Genomic DNA, 19034 nt, shown 5'->3' with positions numbered 1-19034 from the left:
TTCATGAGGTGGCACTATACACTGTCTTATAGTTCCGTGCCTCCCACGTTGTTTCAGGATCCTTCATCATGGGGTGATCTCAGCAGTTTTGAATTCTTTGAAGAAGCAGACACTTCGCCTAGCAAAACTCCCTCAGGCAAAGTCTTACAGCTTCAGCAAAGAGAGGCCAATGCGTGTAGACCTGAAGGACACCCTAGCACAAACTTGAGCAAAATAATGTTGAGTCAGGGTTCTCTTGACTCACCAAAGTCCTTATCTGCCTCAAAATGCAGCACAGCTCCGTTGGTCATTCTTCGCAAAAAGAGAGGGCATTCCAGCCACTTAGCCAGTGGCCACAGTAGCTCCTTCATATTTGCTGACGTCAGCAGTTCAACTCCTAAGCGCTCCCCTGTCAAAAGCCTACCCTTCTCTCCCTCGCAGGTAGATCAAGTCTTCTGCACAGATGTTACTAATTCTCAAGTCACCAGAGTATTAACAGTTTAGAAACTAATCCTTTGGAACATATGACTAATTACTGTTGCACTTGATGATTTCACTCCATGTTTGAATCTTCTTACTGCTGTTAGTCTTCACCACTGAGCTTAGATGATCAGCAAGCTAACTGTTGATTCTCTTTTTTTATTGTGTCTAATTCCTGGTGGTTTCGAAGGGGAAGATGGTTGTTTGCTTTCTCTTGCTTTTAATTCCTCCAACTACCAGAGTTTAACATTTCTGTTCATTGTAACGCTTTCCCATCTATGTCCATTTACACAGTGTGAATCACTGACCCAGAAAAACCCAAACTCTGTTTATTTAAATAACATGCAGATTGTGAGACGAACTGACAACAGCCAGAAAATTCAAATGATTCTTGGGGTGGGGTGGGACAGGGATGAGGAGAAAATTTGTGTATGAAGATCATCTTGGTCTCCATTTCGAATTTCCTGTCATTTGTTGCTTTGTTTCACAGCTGTACCACTGTCAGCATGTTTTTTTTTCTTTGTGGATTTCTTGGTTTTCTTTTATGATGGTTCTTAAAGAGAGAAAAATAATTTATTGGAGTTTATAAAATGCATTTTATTTATCTAAAGGTCTGCTACATTTGCATTTAGGTATATTTAAATGTAAATTATTGATCGATCTAAGTGCATATTTTGAGATGTACTATATTTTTGTATGTGCATCTTTTTAATTTGTCACAAGTAGGCCTAATGGGTTATATATATTTTGGCAAAACTTTAACTAACAGAGAAATGATGCCACTAAATTCATAGAATCATAAACATTAGAGATGGAAATGAGGTTAAGGCTACACACTCCCAATGCAGAATTTTTACCTAAATAATACAACTGTATCCTTTTCAATCAGTCCAATACTTGCATTTCAGAACATTCAGTGCATTTATAGCTTGCTATAATTTTCATTTTGTGTTGTGCAAATGGAGTACTCTATTTTCAGAGAGATAATGAGTTCAGTGTCCTATAATAAACACTTTATTTACTAATTTAAAAACATGCCTAATACCTTACGTAAAGCTTAATGGAATTAAACCACCTTGCTTTATGAGCCAACTCCTGAAGTCCTTTCCTATTTTTATTGAGGCCTTACTTAGGCAAATGGTGACTGAAGTCATTTGCAGTTTATTTGATTAAAAACTGAATAGAGTTCTTAAGATTTAGCTCTGTGAGTAGTGGTAAATGCTTCTTATTGGAACAGAAAGTAATTTTTGTTCATACTTCTAGCACTAGAAATGCTAATTTTTGCTTCATGATTCTCTCAACCAACTGCTCATGAGTTAACACCCTTATCCTCTAATCAGACACTAATAACCACACATACAATTATATGTGGGTCAATAAAAATAATCTTTTAATTATCTAGAAAGATTTTTTTTTTCATTTTTGCTCAGCAAAACTAACTTTTAAAGGCAAAATCATCATCTAGGTGTTCATATTATTTTTTCTTTTCATAATTGCAGTTCTTAAACACCTCAGCCAACCATGAAAATCTGGACCTGGACAATCCTACTTTAACTTCCACTCCACTCTGTGGTCATAAAGTGTCTGTTACAACACCACTTCACAGAGACCAAACTTTTAAGCCTCAGAAGGAAAACAATATGTAAGTCCTTTTTATTTTAACATTGTATTTTCAGACTCACTGGGGTTTATTTTTCCAGTTTAGGACTCAGCCAGCACAAAATGCTGGATTGTTTGTTACAGTCCTGTTTGTTGATGCATTTTATTTGGATTTTCTTTAGTTTAGAAAAATACTTGTATTTTTCATTATAGAGTGAAAAATAATAAATAAAATAAAACAGTCAATTTATTAGATTATTGTTTTACATTAAATTATTAAAACGTGCTTCCTCCGTAAAAGTAAAATAGCATAGTGTGAACTCATGGCATTATCACAAGATAATATTTAATAAAATCCATCAGTCTTTAACTATAGGTCACTTTTCCATTGAATTATAGGGTCAGAACAAAGATGCTCAAACACATTCTCTTTAACAAATTTTTTCTCTCGCTCATTTTAAAAGTTTCAGAACTCCAGCCATCAAGAGGTCAATATTGGAGAGTTCTCCAAGAACACCTACTCCATTCAAAAATGCACTTGCAGCTCAAGAAATCAAATATGGCCCTTTGAAGATGCTGGTAAGAAAGAAATGGTGATAAAAGTCACTTTGATATTAGGGTGAAGGGGTTGCCTGCGACATAAACTATACATTTTTTTTCCTTTCAGCCTCAAACTCCAACTCATCTTGTAGAAGACCTGCACGATGTTATCAAACAAGAATCTGATGAATCTGGAGTTGTGTCTGGGCTACATGAAAGTGGAATCCCTTTGGTGAAGAAAATCAAACAAGAGGTAAGGCATAAAACTTTTACGTGGGGCAACCTAAATCAGTTTCACAGCAAACGGTTCTATCAAAGTTATTTTCAATCAAACATATGTGCCTTTTTTTCCCAGGTGAATTTCAGGATCTTAGTGCCTGAGCTAAATAATTACTACTAATAATATTAGTAAGACTACATTTTAGTCCTGGGTATTTTTTGTAAAAGTCGTGGACAGGTCATAGGCAGTAAACAAAAATTCACGGCCTGTGACCTGTCCATGACTTTTGCTATATAACCTGAACTAAAACTTGGGGTCGGGGGGGGCTGTGTGGTTCGGGGGCACTGTGGGTGCTGGGGGGGGTGGCCTGGAACCCCCACTGGTTCTTGGGGAGAGGAAGGGGAGGGCAGGATTGGTGGAGCTCACATGCTCCTTATCCAGCTCCGTGTCCTTGCAGCTCCTAGGAGGAGGGGCGGCCAGGGGGGCTCCTGCCACAAGCGCTGACTCCACAGGCGCAGCTCCCATTGGCCAGGAATTGCAGACAATTGGAGCTGTGGGGGCGGTGTCTGCTGGCATGGCAGAGCCTCCCTGGCCCTTCTGCCTAGCTGTGGAGACATGCTTGTGGGAGCTGGGGACCCCTCCAAGGTAAGCGTCCCCCCCGTGCACCAACCTCCTGCCCCAGCCCTGAGCCCCCTCCCACACGCAAACTGCTACTCAGGCTACTCAGGCAACCTCTGAGCTAGCAACGGCCGCTGCAGAAGTCATGGAGGTCAGAGTCACGGAATCCGTGACTTCTGTGACCTCCATGACAGACACGCAGCCTTAGCTATTAGTACCCAAGTCATCTTCCATTGACTTCATTGGAAGTCTTTCTGATGATTCCAGTGGGCGTTGGTTCAGGCTATTATAATGTGCATTATTTGCATCTTATAAAGGTAAATTTATCCAGAAATTTGGACTAATTTTTCTAATATTGGTGAAATATATAAAATAACTAATGGGGACCAAACTACACAGAGTGACTTAGAAGTCCGGTGGTTTGAAAATATCTCATTACGTTAATTTATCATTTATGTGAAGCCCCAAAATACATGTTCTGTCACTACTTTTACAAAAGAATTGCAACTTGTATAAATAACTGGAAGTGGAACTAGTGAATATCTGAATGCACATATTCAAAGATCCGTTATTTTTTAATTGAATATTTAAGAATTTTTGGATGTAAAGAGCAAAATTGCTACAAAGAGCTAAATTGTGTCTTTGGATACCTGGACCCTGCAGACCAGTCCAGTTGCTGAGTAACTTAAAGGGTAAATATTCTCATGATGAGCTAGACACATGGTACCTTTTCTACTTCCAGGTAGAGTCTCCAACAGGTAAAGCTGGAAACTTCTTTTGCTCAAATCACTGGGAAGGGGAAAACCTGAACACTCAGCTCTTCACACATGCATCTACTATGGAAGATTTGCCCGTACGTACAAGTGTCCAAACTCTAGAACTCTTTCTTCATTTTTAATCCAATATTCTTAAGGGAAAGAGACAGAACAATTTATTTTTGAACTTCCTAACAGGAAAAGTATTGGTTCATTATGTATGTAGTGCCATCTGCGTGTTTGTGTATTCTACACATATGTGAAAGACAAGGGGCTATTCTGGTGTTAATTAGACCTTTGTGACTCCTGTTGCAGGCATTCAGATATAGTTGTGGCATTCCCGACTGTCTTTTAAAAGGCATCCACTTAGAAGAGAGCTGTACCTCTATATAAAAGTGACTAAATCACAGAGTAGAACTGGTAAAAGAGAAGAATTTCCACTTGGATCCCATTCTGGCAAAGCATGTGCTTAGCTTTAAACTTTTGAGTAGTTCTATTCAGTTCATTAGGATTGCTCACATGCTTAAAATAAAGCATATGCTTAAGTGCTTTACTGGATCAGGGCCTTACTCTACACTTTATAATGCTGCTCTATAATCCAGCTTCAGGGATGAGAGGGCCCAAGCTCCCTATGCAACAAGGCATAGTATTATCCAGTGTGCAACTGGGGTGGGTCTGTTTTTAAAACATTTAAATATTGTTTGTGGTCTTTCTAAATTTAGTGTTATGAAAATTCCTCTAAATATTCCCTTTTCTTTTTTTGTTTAGAATCTTCTTACTAGTTCCGTTTTAAAGATGCCAGTGTCAGAAGAGGATGAAAGCATTCACAAAACATTTGCAGTACCTAGAAACAGGCCATTGGCTAGTCCGTTGCAGGTAATTGATCTTCAGCTATAAATATCTCTTTATATGTATACTAGACAGCTCTTACAGAATGATTTAACAAGTTTTCAGGTGCAGAGAGGTGATATGTTAAGATTAATTGACCAAGGTTTAGCAAACTGAAGGCCTCACTTTATCTGTGCCTCACTGTATCTAATTGTCCATTCAGTGGTACTCCATACAATATAATGTACTAGAGTGGCACAGTCAAGCTAGTCCTTTCTTAGCTGAAAATAAGAGGATACCAGAGACGCATGTTTAACTCTACCACTTGAAAACCTCTTAACTCCACAAGCCTTTTGTCCAGCTTTTTGTATCGGTCTCTCTTGACTGTATTAAATGTTTGTATGTTTTACTGTAATTCGAATAAGGCTAGATACATTAGGTGTTTACATATGTATGTTATGCCAAATTTTAACAAATAAATTTAGCCTTTTAACATTCAAAAGAAACAACATAGGGCCTGATCCAATTAGGTCATGGGAAGCCTTCCCACTGATCTCTGTGTCCTTTGAATCAGGCCCTAGAAAACAACAGTAAAATGTGAGGAAATTGAATAAAACAAGAATAAAGCACTTTACAGATACTGACTAATTAATCTTCCTTCACAGCGTTCATTTGTAAAGTAGAGGGCTAAATAACATTATTCTCTTTTACAGTGGGGAAAAATGAGGCAGAGATATTTAAGTGATTTGCCCAGTGCCAGAGAGTGTGTCATTGTTAGAGTGGAGATTAGAACCCCATAGTTCCTAGTTCTCAGGCATGTGTTCTACAGTATACCACTAATACTCCTCCCCTCCCTCTCTAGCCAGTAGTAGCATGATTCAGCCTTTATGAATCACCTTTACTTTAATAAATACAGATTAAGAATAGTTTTACAGATAAACAATCTACTTTTGAATTTGCATTAATAGGAAAGTTGGTTATTTATTACAGTTCAACAAAGTAGCAAAATCTGCCTTTGATTAATCTGCTCAAACCATGGTGTATAAAGCAGGTACATTAAAAGATCATAAGTCTGTCCATGTTTCTACATTTCAAACGTTAATAATATGTTAATGTCAGTAGTAGAACTCTGTGAGAACCAGAATTTCTATTTAGCAGGAAATTCCACAGTTTCTAAATTTGTTTTCTTTCCAAATTGGAATGAAAACAAAGAATTTAGAAATTTCCCATGGAACCAAATTTTTGAAAATTTTTTGCTTTGGCCCAATCAAAACAGTTTGTTTTGAAGCTGAGTTTTATATATATATATAAATTCCTAAGTGAAAATTTGTTTCAAAAAGAAAAAAGTGTTCCATTCCAACAATTAAATGAAACATTTTCACTGTATCAGAATGCTGCTTTTCCATATTCTTTTCTAAACCCAATTTCTTCAAAATCCACACATGCCAGTGCAGAGTTTCAGTATGAACCAGAGATTCCCAAATTTTTTTTGCTGCACCCCCCTTCTCCATGGGAGTCACATATAGGCCGTCCGGGGAAGAAACTGACTCACTGAGGGCAGAGGGCAGCTCATGTACAGAGTGGTGGCAGGACCCCAACAGGCTTCATCTCTAGAGGTGCCTGTGGCAGCACAGACTGGAGCAGACCAGGGTCCTCACCCTCCTTGCCCAGAGCCTCTTGTTCCTGCAGGCTCCAGAGAATTTAAAATATGCGGGGCTGTGGCCTGCCAGGTATCCAGGACAGGACAGGGCAGCAATAGGAAGAGCACACAGGGAGTCAGTCCGTCCACAGTGGCCAGGAAACTGAGGAAGGGGAGAACAGCAGGCTGCTGCTGGGGCACGGCAGGACTGCCCTTTCTCTTCCCGTCCCCAACCGCTGGGAACTTCCTGCCTGCTCCCCCTGCTGCAGACAGCCAGCCACCACACCTCTGATAACCCCCTCACGCCTTTGGAATTGCATCCCCATCCCCAATTTGACAATCAACACTTTAGACAAAAGAGCATTTTCTGGTGAAAAAGCATTCTGTCAAAAAAAAAAAAAAAAAATTCAGCATGTTCTAGTCAATATGTATAAGATCAGGTTGCGTTACTGAGAATTGTCTAGCTAAATCCCGAACACTTCTATGGAAAATAAACCTCCACTGAATTTTAAGGTTCTAGGGTGATATTTTCCAAAATGCCTAAATGAAATAGGAAACCTGCACAACACTTTCAAAAGACCAGCCTGGGAACTTAAATTCATAACTTTGTTGGACACCAAAAATTATGGACTGAATAGAGACACTGGATTTATGGCTTATTACAAAACTCTGTAATCCACTAACCCCTCTTTTTGTCCTATGACTACAGGGGTGTTAATGGGCCACTCTATATTGAATGGTCCCTTAGAATATGTGCTAACTACTTATGCTAAACAATCTGTTTGCTCTTTCACTTAGCTTTGAGGCTCTTAGTACCTTTCCCAGACCTGAAGAAGAGTTCTGTGTAGCTTGAAAGCTTGTGTCTGTCACAGCAGAAGTTGGTCCAGTAAAAGATATTATCTCACCCACCTTGTCTCCCTAAATCATAGAATATCAGGGTTGGAAGGTCATCTAGTCCAACCCCCTGCTCAAAGCAGGGCCAATCCCCAGACAGATTTTTTTGTCCCAGATCCCTAAATGGCCCACACAAGGATTGAACTCACAGCCCTGGGTTTAGCAGGCTAATGCTCAAACCACTGTGCTATCTCTCTCCCTATGACTTGTGCTCCTTAGGAGTTTTTGAAAATCCCTCCCTTAGTGACTTACAAAACATTACTGTCTGGTGAATAGGATATTTTGATCTTTGGAAATATTAAATCATGTTACATTTCCTATTTTGTCAAAGTAAATTTCTTTATAAACTGTTATCAACCAAGGGCATCATTCTATTTTTTGATCCTTCCTCATATCAGTATCTGTGGGGAGTTTTGCTATGTCTACAGATGTAATATATTAGCCTAACTTTGGCCTAATTTCTGTACAAAATCTTGACACATTTCCATCAGACAAAAATGCTATTGACTTCAGTGGGCATGAAGGATGCCCAGCAAGTGTTCAGCATCTCTCAGGATTTGACCAAAAGGGCATTTTACCTAAGTAGGGAAGGAATAAAAACTGACTTAATAACTTAGCCTAATAGTAACTGGGAAACTGAAAGAACTAGTAATAAAAAACAAAAACAAGTAGCTGACACAAGACACCTTGGTACAATAGTTCAAAGGTTAAATTCATCTCCATACTTGACAAAGAGACATTCATTGTTCAACCCAAATATAAAATAAAAATTAAGAATGAGGCTACAGGCTGAACTGCTTATCTATTATGACTCATCTTATTTCCCCCCCAGACATGAAATACAGCCATTTTATAGTCATGCAGCATCAGGGTTTGACTGTGTCTCATAACAAATCCAAATTAGCATTAGTGACCTGCAGATAAAGAACAAAAGAACCAAATTCATCCCTGGTGTAACTGTTGACATCAGTGGATTTACATCAGCGATGAATTTGGGCCAGTATTTCTCTCTCAAACTTGTAGGGACAATCTCATCAACTTCATTTCATCCACTACAGGAGGATCCTGTGTATGTAGTAAAAACAGAATGTTTTCTAACAGGTATAAAACAGCTGAAACTCTTTAGTACATAACTATATTCAGTAAAGTATCAGGGGGTAGCCGTGTTAGTCTGTATCCACAAAAATAACAAGGAGTCCATGCATCTGAAGAAGTGGTTTTTTTACCCACGAAAGCTTATGCCCAAATAGATATGTTAGTCTTTAAGGTGTCACCGGACTCCTTGTTGTTTATATTCAGTAAGCTTTCCCTTACATTGTTCCCCTTCCTGCTCCATTTTCTAAATGTTATCTCCCTAGGTATGTTTACTAGTAATCATAGAATCGTAGGACTGAAAGGGAAGGTCTTCTAGTCCAGTCCCCTGCACTCAAGGCAGGACTAAGGCTATGCCTAGTCTACCACTTACATTGGCAAAACTTAAAGTTGCTCAGGGATGTCAATATTCCATCCCCATGAGTGACATAAATTATGCCTGCATAAGCATTAGTGTGCACAGCACTGTGTCAGCGGGAGAGCATCTCATACCAACCTAACTACTGCCCCTCGTTGGGGGTGGATTAATTATGTTGATGGGAGAGCTTTCTCAATCTTCCCTCATAGGTCATGTTTTCTAGACCTTTAATCATTTTTGTTGCTCTCCTCTGGACTTTCTCCAATTTGTCTACATCTTTCCTGAAATGTGGCACGCAGAACTGGACACAATACTCCAGATGAGGCCTAATAAGCACAGAGTAGAGCAGAAGAATTACTTCTCGTGTCTTGCTTACAATATTCCTGCTAATACATCCCAGAACAAGGTTTGCTTTTTTTTTTTTTTTTTTTGCAACAGCATTACACTGTTGACTTATATTTAACTTGCGATCCACTATGACCCCCAGATCCCTTTCTGAAGTATTCCTTCCTAGGCAGTCATTTCCCATTCTGTATGTGTGCAACTGATTGTTCCTTCCTAAGTGGAGTATTTTGCATTGATCCTTCCTGAATTTCATCCTATTTGGAGAAAAGGTCTGAAGTAATTTGTCCAGATCATTTTGAATTTTAATCCTATCCTCCAAAGCATTTGCAACCCCTCCCAGCTTGGTGTCTTCTGCAAACTTTGTAAGTGTACTCTCTATGCCATTATCTAAATCATTGATGAAGATATTGTAGAGAACCGGACCCAGAACTGATCCCTGCAGGACCCCACTTGATATGTCCTTCCAGCTTGATTGTGAATCACTGATAACTGGTCTCTGGGAACGGTTTTATGCACGCACTTTGAAGTAGCTGTACCTGAACCTTTACTGCCCAGCCTGTATCTAGACCCCAGCTCAAACAAACACCTTTGTTTATCCGAACACCCTGTTATCTGAAAGCTTTGGATGTCCCCCAGGCCATTCAGAGTGTACTGTGCTTGGGCTTTATGTGATTGGTAAATTTCACCCAGAATCCTTTCATGGTCATAATTCAAACAAAACTCCATTTCACTGCAGATGGAGTTTTGTCTGAGTAAAAGGAGGGAGCTTGGCTGCCGGTGGGGTGCAGGACTTCAAGAGATAAGACTTTGAGATAAGTCCTTACCCAGGCAAACTGATTCACGTCAGTGGGATTTTGTCTGAGTAAAGCCTGGCTCTGTAAAGACTTTAGGATTTGGCTGTTCAAGTGTAATACGTATGCTTTTAAAGAACATTTATATATTCACCCAATAGACTAACATATCCACTAGTCTATCAGATAACAAGAACGATCACAAAATATACAATACCAGGGAAAGAAAATCAGGCTAAACCACAGACTGCACACCCAGTCCTGCAGTCCTCACTCTGACAAAACACATCACCTCATAGCAGCCATTTTAAAATATAAAACTTTTTAAAAAAATTGATTTGTTTAGAAATAACAAAAGGAAACTACATGTTGTACAAGCCTTGCATGTTTAAACAGCACATCTTAAACTTTTAGCTCCCATCACTTTCCTCTTTTTAACCACAGACTGACACCCTTCAGTTTGAATTTCCTGACTTTCAATGGTTTATGTCACAATCTTAATTTTCTTTTAAAGAATGAGTTTAATGCAAGTTAAAAACACAGTTACTTCTACTCTGGGGCCTTGTTAGTCTTCTCCAAGGGTCATTGTTATGAGTTTACAGGATCTTTAATTTTCTCCTTTTTCAGTTTGTGGAGTTTCTTTCAGCACATTAAAGTTAGGCTAGAAAGCGAAACACATACACATGAGACAGCATATACAGCTTGCAGCAGAGGTCTTTGTGAAGAACCTGCTGGTGACTGGCTTTCTGGAGATATTGGGATCATAAAGCCATATGTTTCCGTCTGTTCCCAGAGTGAAGCAGGGGATCAAAACAGCCCTAATCCCGCTAGAAGAGTTGAAGTTTGTGTGGAAGGGAAATGTGGCCATGATATAGTATGTTTTCTGCTAGTTGGGTAGCCCCAACTGTTCTAGGCTGATACAAAGGTAACCTGGCTTCCTTCAGTTGTGCAAAGCAGAAGAGGTCAGAAGTCAGGGGACAATCAGTCTGTGCAACAGTGTTCTCTCTGGGCAGCAGAACTTAGGTGCCAAATGCATCAGAGGTGATTGCTGCCTTAAAAAGCTGAGGTTCCTTCAAACAGTTTTCATAGACCACAGAAGGGTTACAGGCACATGGCAGCAGAGAGGCCATTGCAGCATTATGAGCTAAGCTTTGAATTGAAAGAATGTAATCTAAAGGGGGAAGAAAAATCTAAAGGGAAAATCCTGAAGTCTTTACTTGGGGACAAAATCTGACAGGTGCTCAGTGTTTGTCCCATTATCCTTACCCAGGAAAACTCTCATTGGTTCCAAATGTGAATTTTGCCTGAAACAGGATTCCAGGTTTTGGCCCTATCACCACCAAATACTTGTTCCTAACATTGATATAATCAGCATAATAATAAAAGCCAAAGGGCCTTGACATTTTATTTTATTCAGCAAGAGTGGGCTACATATCTGTACAATTGGAAGAACACCAAGTTGGGGAGAGGATTGCTCAGTGCCCCTATAAGAGCCAGTGTCTACACTGCAGTTAAAAATCCGTGGCTGACTCATGTCAGCTGACTTGGCCATGCCGGGCTTTGGCTGTGGGGCTGTAAAACAGCGGTGTAGATGTTCAGGCTCAGGCTGCAGCCTATAAGGTCCCAGAGTCCAGGCTTCACCCAGAGCCCAAATGTCTACAGCTCAATTTTATAGCCCCGCAAGCCCAATTCAGCTGACACAGTTCAGCCACAGGTGTTACTTGCAGTGTAGACATATCCTTAGTGCTATTTTATTGCTGCTACTTAAGCAAATTAGAACTGATTATTCCCTAAGCAAATGAAGTAGAATTGGTTTACAGTAGCTTGACATCCGCATTAATCTTCACATGGAACTGATAGCTAGTGAAAAAACATGCCTTGGTTCCAAATACTGATGAAACAGGAAAGCTTAAGGTTATATTTGATGAGTATTATGTTCTGTTAGGGAAATGCTTTATTATGGCATCTATTCTGCTGTTACTATTAAGTAAGGAGCTCTGCATTTCTACTGTAACCCCACTTCTAACGGCATGCTGTAACTCAGCCATAGGCGCCAATGTCCCCTTTCCTAGTGGGTGCTCAACCACACCCACCCCTGGCCCCGCCTTTGCCTTGCCTCTTCTTGCCCCTGCACCACCCTTACCCTGCCCCCATTCCACCCCTTCCCCAAAGTCCCCGCCCCCCATTCCACCCCCTTCCCCCAAGTGCCCGCCCGCCTTTTCTCCTCCTCCTCCCCTGAGTGTGCCACATCCCCACTTCTCCCCCTCCCTTCCGGAAAGTCCTAAGTGCTGCCAAACAGCTGTTAGGTGGCAGGGGGGCGGGAAGCGCTGGGAGGGATGGATGGAGGGGGAAGGAGCGGGGACACGGCGCACTCGGGGGGCGGGGGGAGAAGGAGTGAGAAGGAGGGAGCTTGGGTGCCGGTGGGTGCAGAGCACCCACTAATTTTTCCCCATGGGTGCTCCAGCCTATGAAGTCAGCCATAAAATATCAGTATAGGTTGCAATTGGTCTCAGTACCTCACATACTCGTTAAGTAAAGAAGGAGGGTAAAACACTCTCAGTAGTCTCACCCTAAGAATGTCTTTGACAATTTCTTTAATGTCAGAACAACTGGGCCAAATGCTGCTCAGATACACCTGTGCAAATTTAGAGGAACATCAATACCTTCAGTGAAGCGATTGCAGATTTTCACTGGCCTAAATGAGATCAGAATCTATTCCAGGGAGTTTTAAATATATCTTCCAATACATGTCTTTGCCCAAAGATTTTTATTATATTTCCATCAGTGTAGTAGCTCTGTCTTACGTGACTACAGAAGTGCTTGTTGTGAGTACCATTCTCAGCAGGTATAGTGTGGTAATGCTGAAAGAAGGTGTTAAAAATATACAGACAGCATAATATAAGGCAATTCATACTCTGGGTGCAGAAAGGCTAGTCCTGTCAGAAAAGCACCTTTGCACAGCCTTGTCTTGCCTTACTGTTCTGTTTTCTTCAAAGGATCCAAGTTTTTATTTAAAGTGCTTTAACTGGATATCCCAGTTAAAGCTTTAACAGTTTGTTTACAGTTCACTTTTGCCTGGGGCAGCTGAAGGCACGTTACAGGATAAGTGAGATAATTCTTCTGCCAAGAGAAGGATGTGCTGGTAGGATTACTGATGCAAAAAATGAACCAAGGAGAATGACATGGCTAGAATTGTATGGGAACTCACAGTAGCATACATATTCTGTTTTTTTTCCCATTATTCTAATTTAAAGAGGGAAAAAACTGTCATGAAAGAATAAAAATACTACTACAGAAATATTGGTAACAGAAGACTGAAAGAATTCTTACCCATATGCAGACTTAAAGGCTGATCCAAAGCCCATTAGACTTCAGTAGGGTTTGGATCATGCCTTAAAGCTTCTAATTATGGGCCCAATCCTTTAGTCATTGTGTAGCAAAACTCCTATTGACGTCAACAGTTTTGCCTATGTAAGGCACTGTTAAGTGAGTTCCGAAACAGGGAAGATAATGAGGGGTCTCTAAAAGGTATATTTTTGTGTCTGGTTTTGACCTGTTTCCTTTATGTCTCTAGCTTTCTGCTCAACCCCCGTCCCTTTCTTTTTATCTTTTGATGTGAATATTAGGCTCTGCTTTCTCCACTCATGTTGAAATTCTCTTGCAACTGAGCCCTATTGACACTTTTGCTGATCTGTTGGCATGGAAAGAGCTGTTCATTGTGTTTCTGAGCCTCCAATTTGCTTTTCCCTCTTTACAAAATGGCTTCTTGGACTTTTGTCTTCACATCCAGAAATATGCTCTGCCTGGGTTGTGAGACCTAGCGATCTGTGCCAAGAGTGGAAGTAGAGTTGCTCGAGTTCAGATGACTTTAACACATGCCTCCAGAAGTGAGCTGCAAGGCTGGCAGAGCAAAGGCATTGTGCTTTGTTAGGGGCTTGTTCTAACATTCTTAAAACATTATCTGAATAGCAAACCACAAGAGTGAAAACTTTAATAGAAATCACACTGGTACTTTGGTCCAAATTCTGTGGTCCTTATTCAAACAAAACTCATACTGACTTAAATTGGACTAAAGAATTTGGCTCTTCACTTGTACTCTGTGTGTGTGTGTGTGTGTGTGTGTGTGTGTGTGTGTGTGTGTGTGTGTGTGAGAGAGAGAGAGAGAGAGAGAGAGTGTGTGAAATTAATGAAGTCTAAATTTCTAGTACAGGTAGAAAACATATTAGAAGCCAAAGTCTACCATCATGTCTATAGAGCAGAGCTCATATAAGTCACTTTAAACTGAAGCATATTGTGGATCCATTGAATTCTCCTATACCCCTCATAATATTTTGTGCCTGATGCAACTCTTTTTCCTCATTGTCGCATGGGAGACAACAGACACCAAAAGTAGGGGTTGGTACTGTTTCATTGGATTCTTCCATCTTGACACTCACTTAAATGAAGGCCAGTGTGGTGAAAATGTTATTTAATGCCTTTAAGTGGAATAACAGACATGTAGCAGCTTGCTGAGATATGGAGATGGCAAGATACATGCTTTTTTAACACACACATCTATTAATGCGAAGAGCCCACTGTAAATACCTGACACTCAAGAATAGTTTACGAAATTGGGACACTCTGCATGATTTTAGTTCCATTTTTAAAAAATTGTCAGCTTGTGACAGATGGAATCTCACTGCCATATGTTTTCAGCTATTTAAAGAAAGACTGAACCCACTTTTATAGACCAGCACATTGAAACTTCAGAAGTTCATAAGGAAAAGGGACACATACTTTTGTCATTTAAAACATCAGACTTCTGGAATGATCAAACAGGGGAAAGTTTTCTTTCAACTGTTTACTAGAGACCAAATTCGACCCTGTAGTAAAATCAGTGGTGTTACACCAAAGATTAATTTGACCCTTTTGTGAGAGAATCCAGAAATGTGAGGGGTAAAAATTTCACAAGCACCTAAGTCACTTAGGCTAGGCCTACACAGTGGGGGGGGGGATCGATTTAAGATACGCAAATTCAGCTAGACGAATAGCATAGCTGAATTCAACGTATCAGAGCCAACTTACCCCGCTGTGAGGACGGCGGCAAATCGACCGCCGCAGCTCCCCTGTCGACGGCCCTTACTCCTACCTATGCTGGTGGAGTACGTGCATCAATTCGGGGATCAATTGTCGCGTCCCAACAAGACGCGATAATTCGATCCCCAAGAGATCGATTTCTACCCGCCGATCCAGGCAGGTAGTGAAGACAAGCCCTTAGGTGCCTAAATCCCATTGAAAGTCAATATAACTTAGGCTTCTAAGTGACTTAGGTGCTTGTGAAAATTGTACACTGGAAGCTGTTTACCTAAAACATATGAGGAAGTTGCAGCATTTTGTGGCATGTCAAATGCATGTCTGTGAAGTGAAAAGTATGTCACACCTGCTTTTTGGCTGTGGTATGTAATCTAGACAGAGTCATACCACAAGGTGTATGACAAGATGAGGTTGGGTCAAACTAGGTGTATAACATGTCTCTCTTCACAGATACATGCAGAGCCTAATGATTTCATGCCTGACCTAGCACTCCTTTTCGGGACTTTACTGGAAGTCAGTGGGAGTTTTGCATGCAAAAAGACTGTAGGATCAGACCCAACATTTGGAATCTAAAAATAAATGGGCAGAGGCAAAAAATAAATTAAAAAAGAAAAATCTAGATATAAAGAAAACAACTCTAATATGATGTGTGCCAGCCTTCACCCGGATCACACTGCTTATGTGTTGTATCCCTATCCCTCCACTGGTCATTTATTCTCTCTCTTTCGGATTGTAAGCCCTTTTGGGCAAGGAGTATGTCTGCCTATGTGTTTGTACAGCACTCTGCACAGCAAGGTTTTTATTGGGGATATTTGTTAAATGTTATCTAGAATAACATATTTATGTAATCTTTCAAATTATATACTGAGTTCCATGGCTTTCCGCATCAAACCTAAATGTGTCTCAAATAACATTGTTCCCAGTTAGGATGATATTCTATATAAATTCAGGTTAGAGACTAACTAAGGAGCCTATTATGTCTTCAGTAGGCCAAAACAAGTACCTTAAACAGCACATGCTTTAAGCTAGAGTCCTAGAATTAGGGCAGATAATGACCATGTAATTGAGCACTGTGGATCTTGAAATGTACAAGATGCTGCATGTTGCAGGCAAAGGAGGATTCGTGTTTGTTTCTGCTGATTTGGCCACACTTTTAGATCTTCAGGCAATCAGGAGATCCACCACCTTGTTGTCAACAACAGGACAATTTCCCTCTTAGCAAACAATTTTGAATCAAGTAATTATGTTTAGATGTTTGGAACACATGGAAATTTGTATGGCTAGCACTGCCTAATAATGCAGTTGTGTGTTTAGATGGTAAATTGCCCTGGCAAAAGTGTTAGTTTGAACAACAAAAATAGATCAGAGGAAAAATGTGTGTTAGTAAATTCCAGGAGCTGAAATTCCTACACTTCTTATGGCTCAAGGCAATGAAAAACATTTCACCCGTATAGTGAGTAAACAAACACACTGTGTGCAACCCTCACAGTGGATATGTTTATCTCAGTGTAACACTGTACTGAATAGTCTCCAATATATGTAAAGAATCCAAAAACTGAAATGTTTTAAATTATATTAGCATGTTATTTCTGTTGAAAGCCAATTCTCCCCCTCCTCCTTTTTGCTAAAGTGGATCTATGACTGGGTATGTGCTAATTACTACACATAGGTAAAAGTGGCTAAGAAGGTTGAACTATGTGTTAGCTGCTGTCGTGATCATCAAATCTGGTTGAGGGGTGCAGAGGCAGGTAGAATCTATGTTTATAGAATAAAAATCCAGCAGGAATTTACAGGCGCTCGTAGTTTTTAATCTGTCAGAACTATTTTTAACCTGCAAAGAACTTCTCTAGTGAGGCCTTTACTAGAAAGGCAGGAGAGGGGAACTCTCTGAAGATACTCTTGTACGGAGGAAGGATAGCCTTCTAAGTCTCAGGAGATTTGAGTTCCATTCCCTGCTCTACCTGTTTGATAATAAATCATTTAATCTCTTTCTCTGCCTCAGTTACCCATCTGTAAAATGGAATAATATTTCCTTTGTGTATCTTGTCTAGTTAGATGTTAAATTCTTCAGGGCAGGGGACTGTCTCCTAGTATGTTTGCATAGTGTCTAGCACCCCTGGGGTCTGATCTGAGTTGGAGCCTGGAGGTGCTACCATAATACAAAAAATAAATAATATTCTACCAGACCCTAACTTCTCTCCTTGTTTTTAAAATTTAGCATCTGAGCAATGCCTGGGAATCAGCATCCTGTGGGAAGATAGAGGATCAGATGATCCTTACCGAGCAGGCACGCAAATACATGAATGCATTTTCAGCCCGGACTCTGGTCATGTAAGGGTCCACAGACAAGCATTATGGTTTTCAAAACACTTCAAGTTGACCTGGAATTCACCATTCCTCTACATGAAAACTTTTCACGAATGGGAGAAGAACATATTTTTGTTGTGGTACAACAGTTGGGAGCAGCACAAAGTGCATTTAGTCACTGAGCATATTCTTGTTGGATTTCACCCAACTTAAAAGGATTTTTTTTAAATAAATGACACTTGCCTAAATTATTAGGTATTGAATTTTAATCAATTAATTATTATCTTAATGCAGACTTTTAAAAATCAAGTGATTTTTTTGTACTTTTTCAGATCAAGCAGACATAATACACCAGTATTGTTATTTCAGTGATGCAACATGTGGGGTTTTTATAAAGAGCAGGTACTCAGACAGTTTTATTCTAAATCACTGAACAAAATGCATTGGTATAAAATACTGCAATAAAAAAGCATTACTACAAACGCTAGTAGGGAAAACAAAGGGGGAAACTGATTAAGATTGTGAATGCTCAAAAATCCATACCGTTTGAAGTACTATTTGATTTTGTTATGGTTCTAGACCACTTATACATTGTGTGTTTCTGTTTTGGGGGGATTTTTATTAGCTTGCTTTAAAAATTATTACTGTATGAAACATAGATTTATGAGAACAAATTATATTTTTATTCAGTAATTTAATTTTGTAAATGCCAAATGGATACTGTGTTTTGCTGCTATGGACTTTAGCATGTAGACGTGCTGCTAGTGTAAAAGGGGCAGTAGAGCTTTATATGGAAAGAAAACAAACTTTGGTGTTAGCTAATTGACTATGCACTAGCATTTCAGACCTTTTTATTTTATTTTTTTATATATTTACTTACCCTCCCCCCCCTTTTTATAAGCAATACTTTTGAACACTGTTCCTGGGAGATTTCTTTTTTATTTTTTGTCTGGTTGTGTTTTGTTTCTCATTGGTTTGTAAGAGCATGCATTGCACCTTCATATGTTTGGGAGAACGCTGTCTTGTTCATGTCGTCTGTTTCGTTCCATGTTTAGCCTAATTGTTCCCTAACTTGGGTTTCACGTACTGAATCAGGTTCTTAGAAATGTATGGTTCTTTATACTGCCGTACCAAACCTCTACCGAGATGGCAAGGACACTGATTTTTTTTGTTTTTAATAAGACTCTGACTTCGCTGCCTTAATAGCATTTGGTGCAGCTTCCTCTGCACTTAATTTTTGATATGACAATGTACTTACTGCCTTGTAGATGAATAAAGTGTGTCCTTTTTTTACTTAAATTTGCTTAGTCTCTGAAACTTGCTCATATTAAACATTATTGTCAGAAATAATATTGCCACCATCAAGTCAACGGGACTTTTTCCATTGAGGCCAATGGGACAATTAGATGAGTAAGCATATTCTTAATAGCATTCTAAGAGTATGACTCTGTTCTAGGGTGGCCAGATAGCAAGTGTGAAAAATTGGGATGGAGGTGGGGGGGGGTCATAGGAGCCT

At 39.8% G+C, this 19034-nt stretch overlaps 1 protein-coding gene across 3 annotated transcripts in view; it reads left to right on the top strand.

Moving 5' to 3' along the window:
• The window catches only part of MYB (MYB proto-oncogene, transcription factor), a 32737-nt gene extending 13940 nt beyond the window's left edge, over positions 1 to 18797 (top strand). For 2 of the 3 annotated variants that reach the window (XM_034765603.1, XM_034765602.1), the window contains 7 exons: positions 58 to 420; positions 1959 to 2101; positions 2523 to 2637; positions 2726 to 2851; positions 4179 to 4289; positions 4960 to 5067; positions 17430 to 18797. In XM_034765603.1, coding sequence (XP_034621494.1) covers positions 58 to 420; positions 1959 to 2101; positions 2523 to 2637; positions 2726 to 2851; positions 4179 to 4289; positions 4960 to 5067; positions 17430 to 17546 — 1083 coding nt within the window. In that variant the 3' untranslated portion in view covers positions 17547 to 18797. The remainder of the gene's footprint in view (positions 1 to 57; positions 421 to 1958; positions 2102 to 2522; positions 2638 to 2725; positions 2852 to 4178; positions 4290 to 4959; positions 5068 to 17429) is intronic. The other variant, XM_034765604.1, reaches the window with a different exon arrangement.
• Positions 18798 to 19034: the final 237 nt, after the last annotated feature.

The sequence above is a fragment of the Trachemys scripta genome, chromosome 3 (genome assembly GCF_013100865.1).
Source record: "Trachemys scripta elegans isolate TJP31775 chromosome 3, CAS_Tse_1.0, whole genome shotgun sequence".
NCBI classification, from domain to species: domain Eukaryota; kingdom Metazoa; phylum Chordata; order Testudines; family Emydidae; genus Trachemys; species Trachemys scripta.
This window is presented reverse-complemented; position numbering and strand designations above follow the sequence as displayed.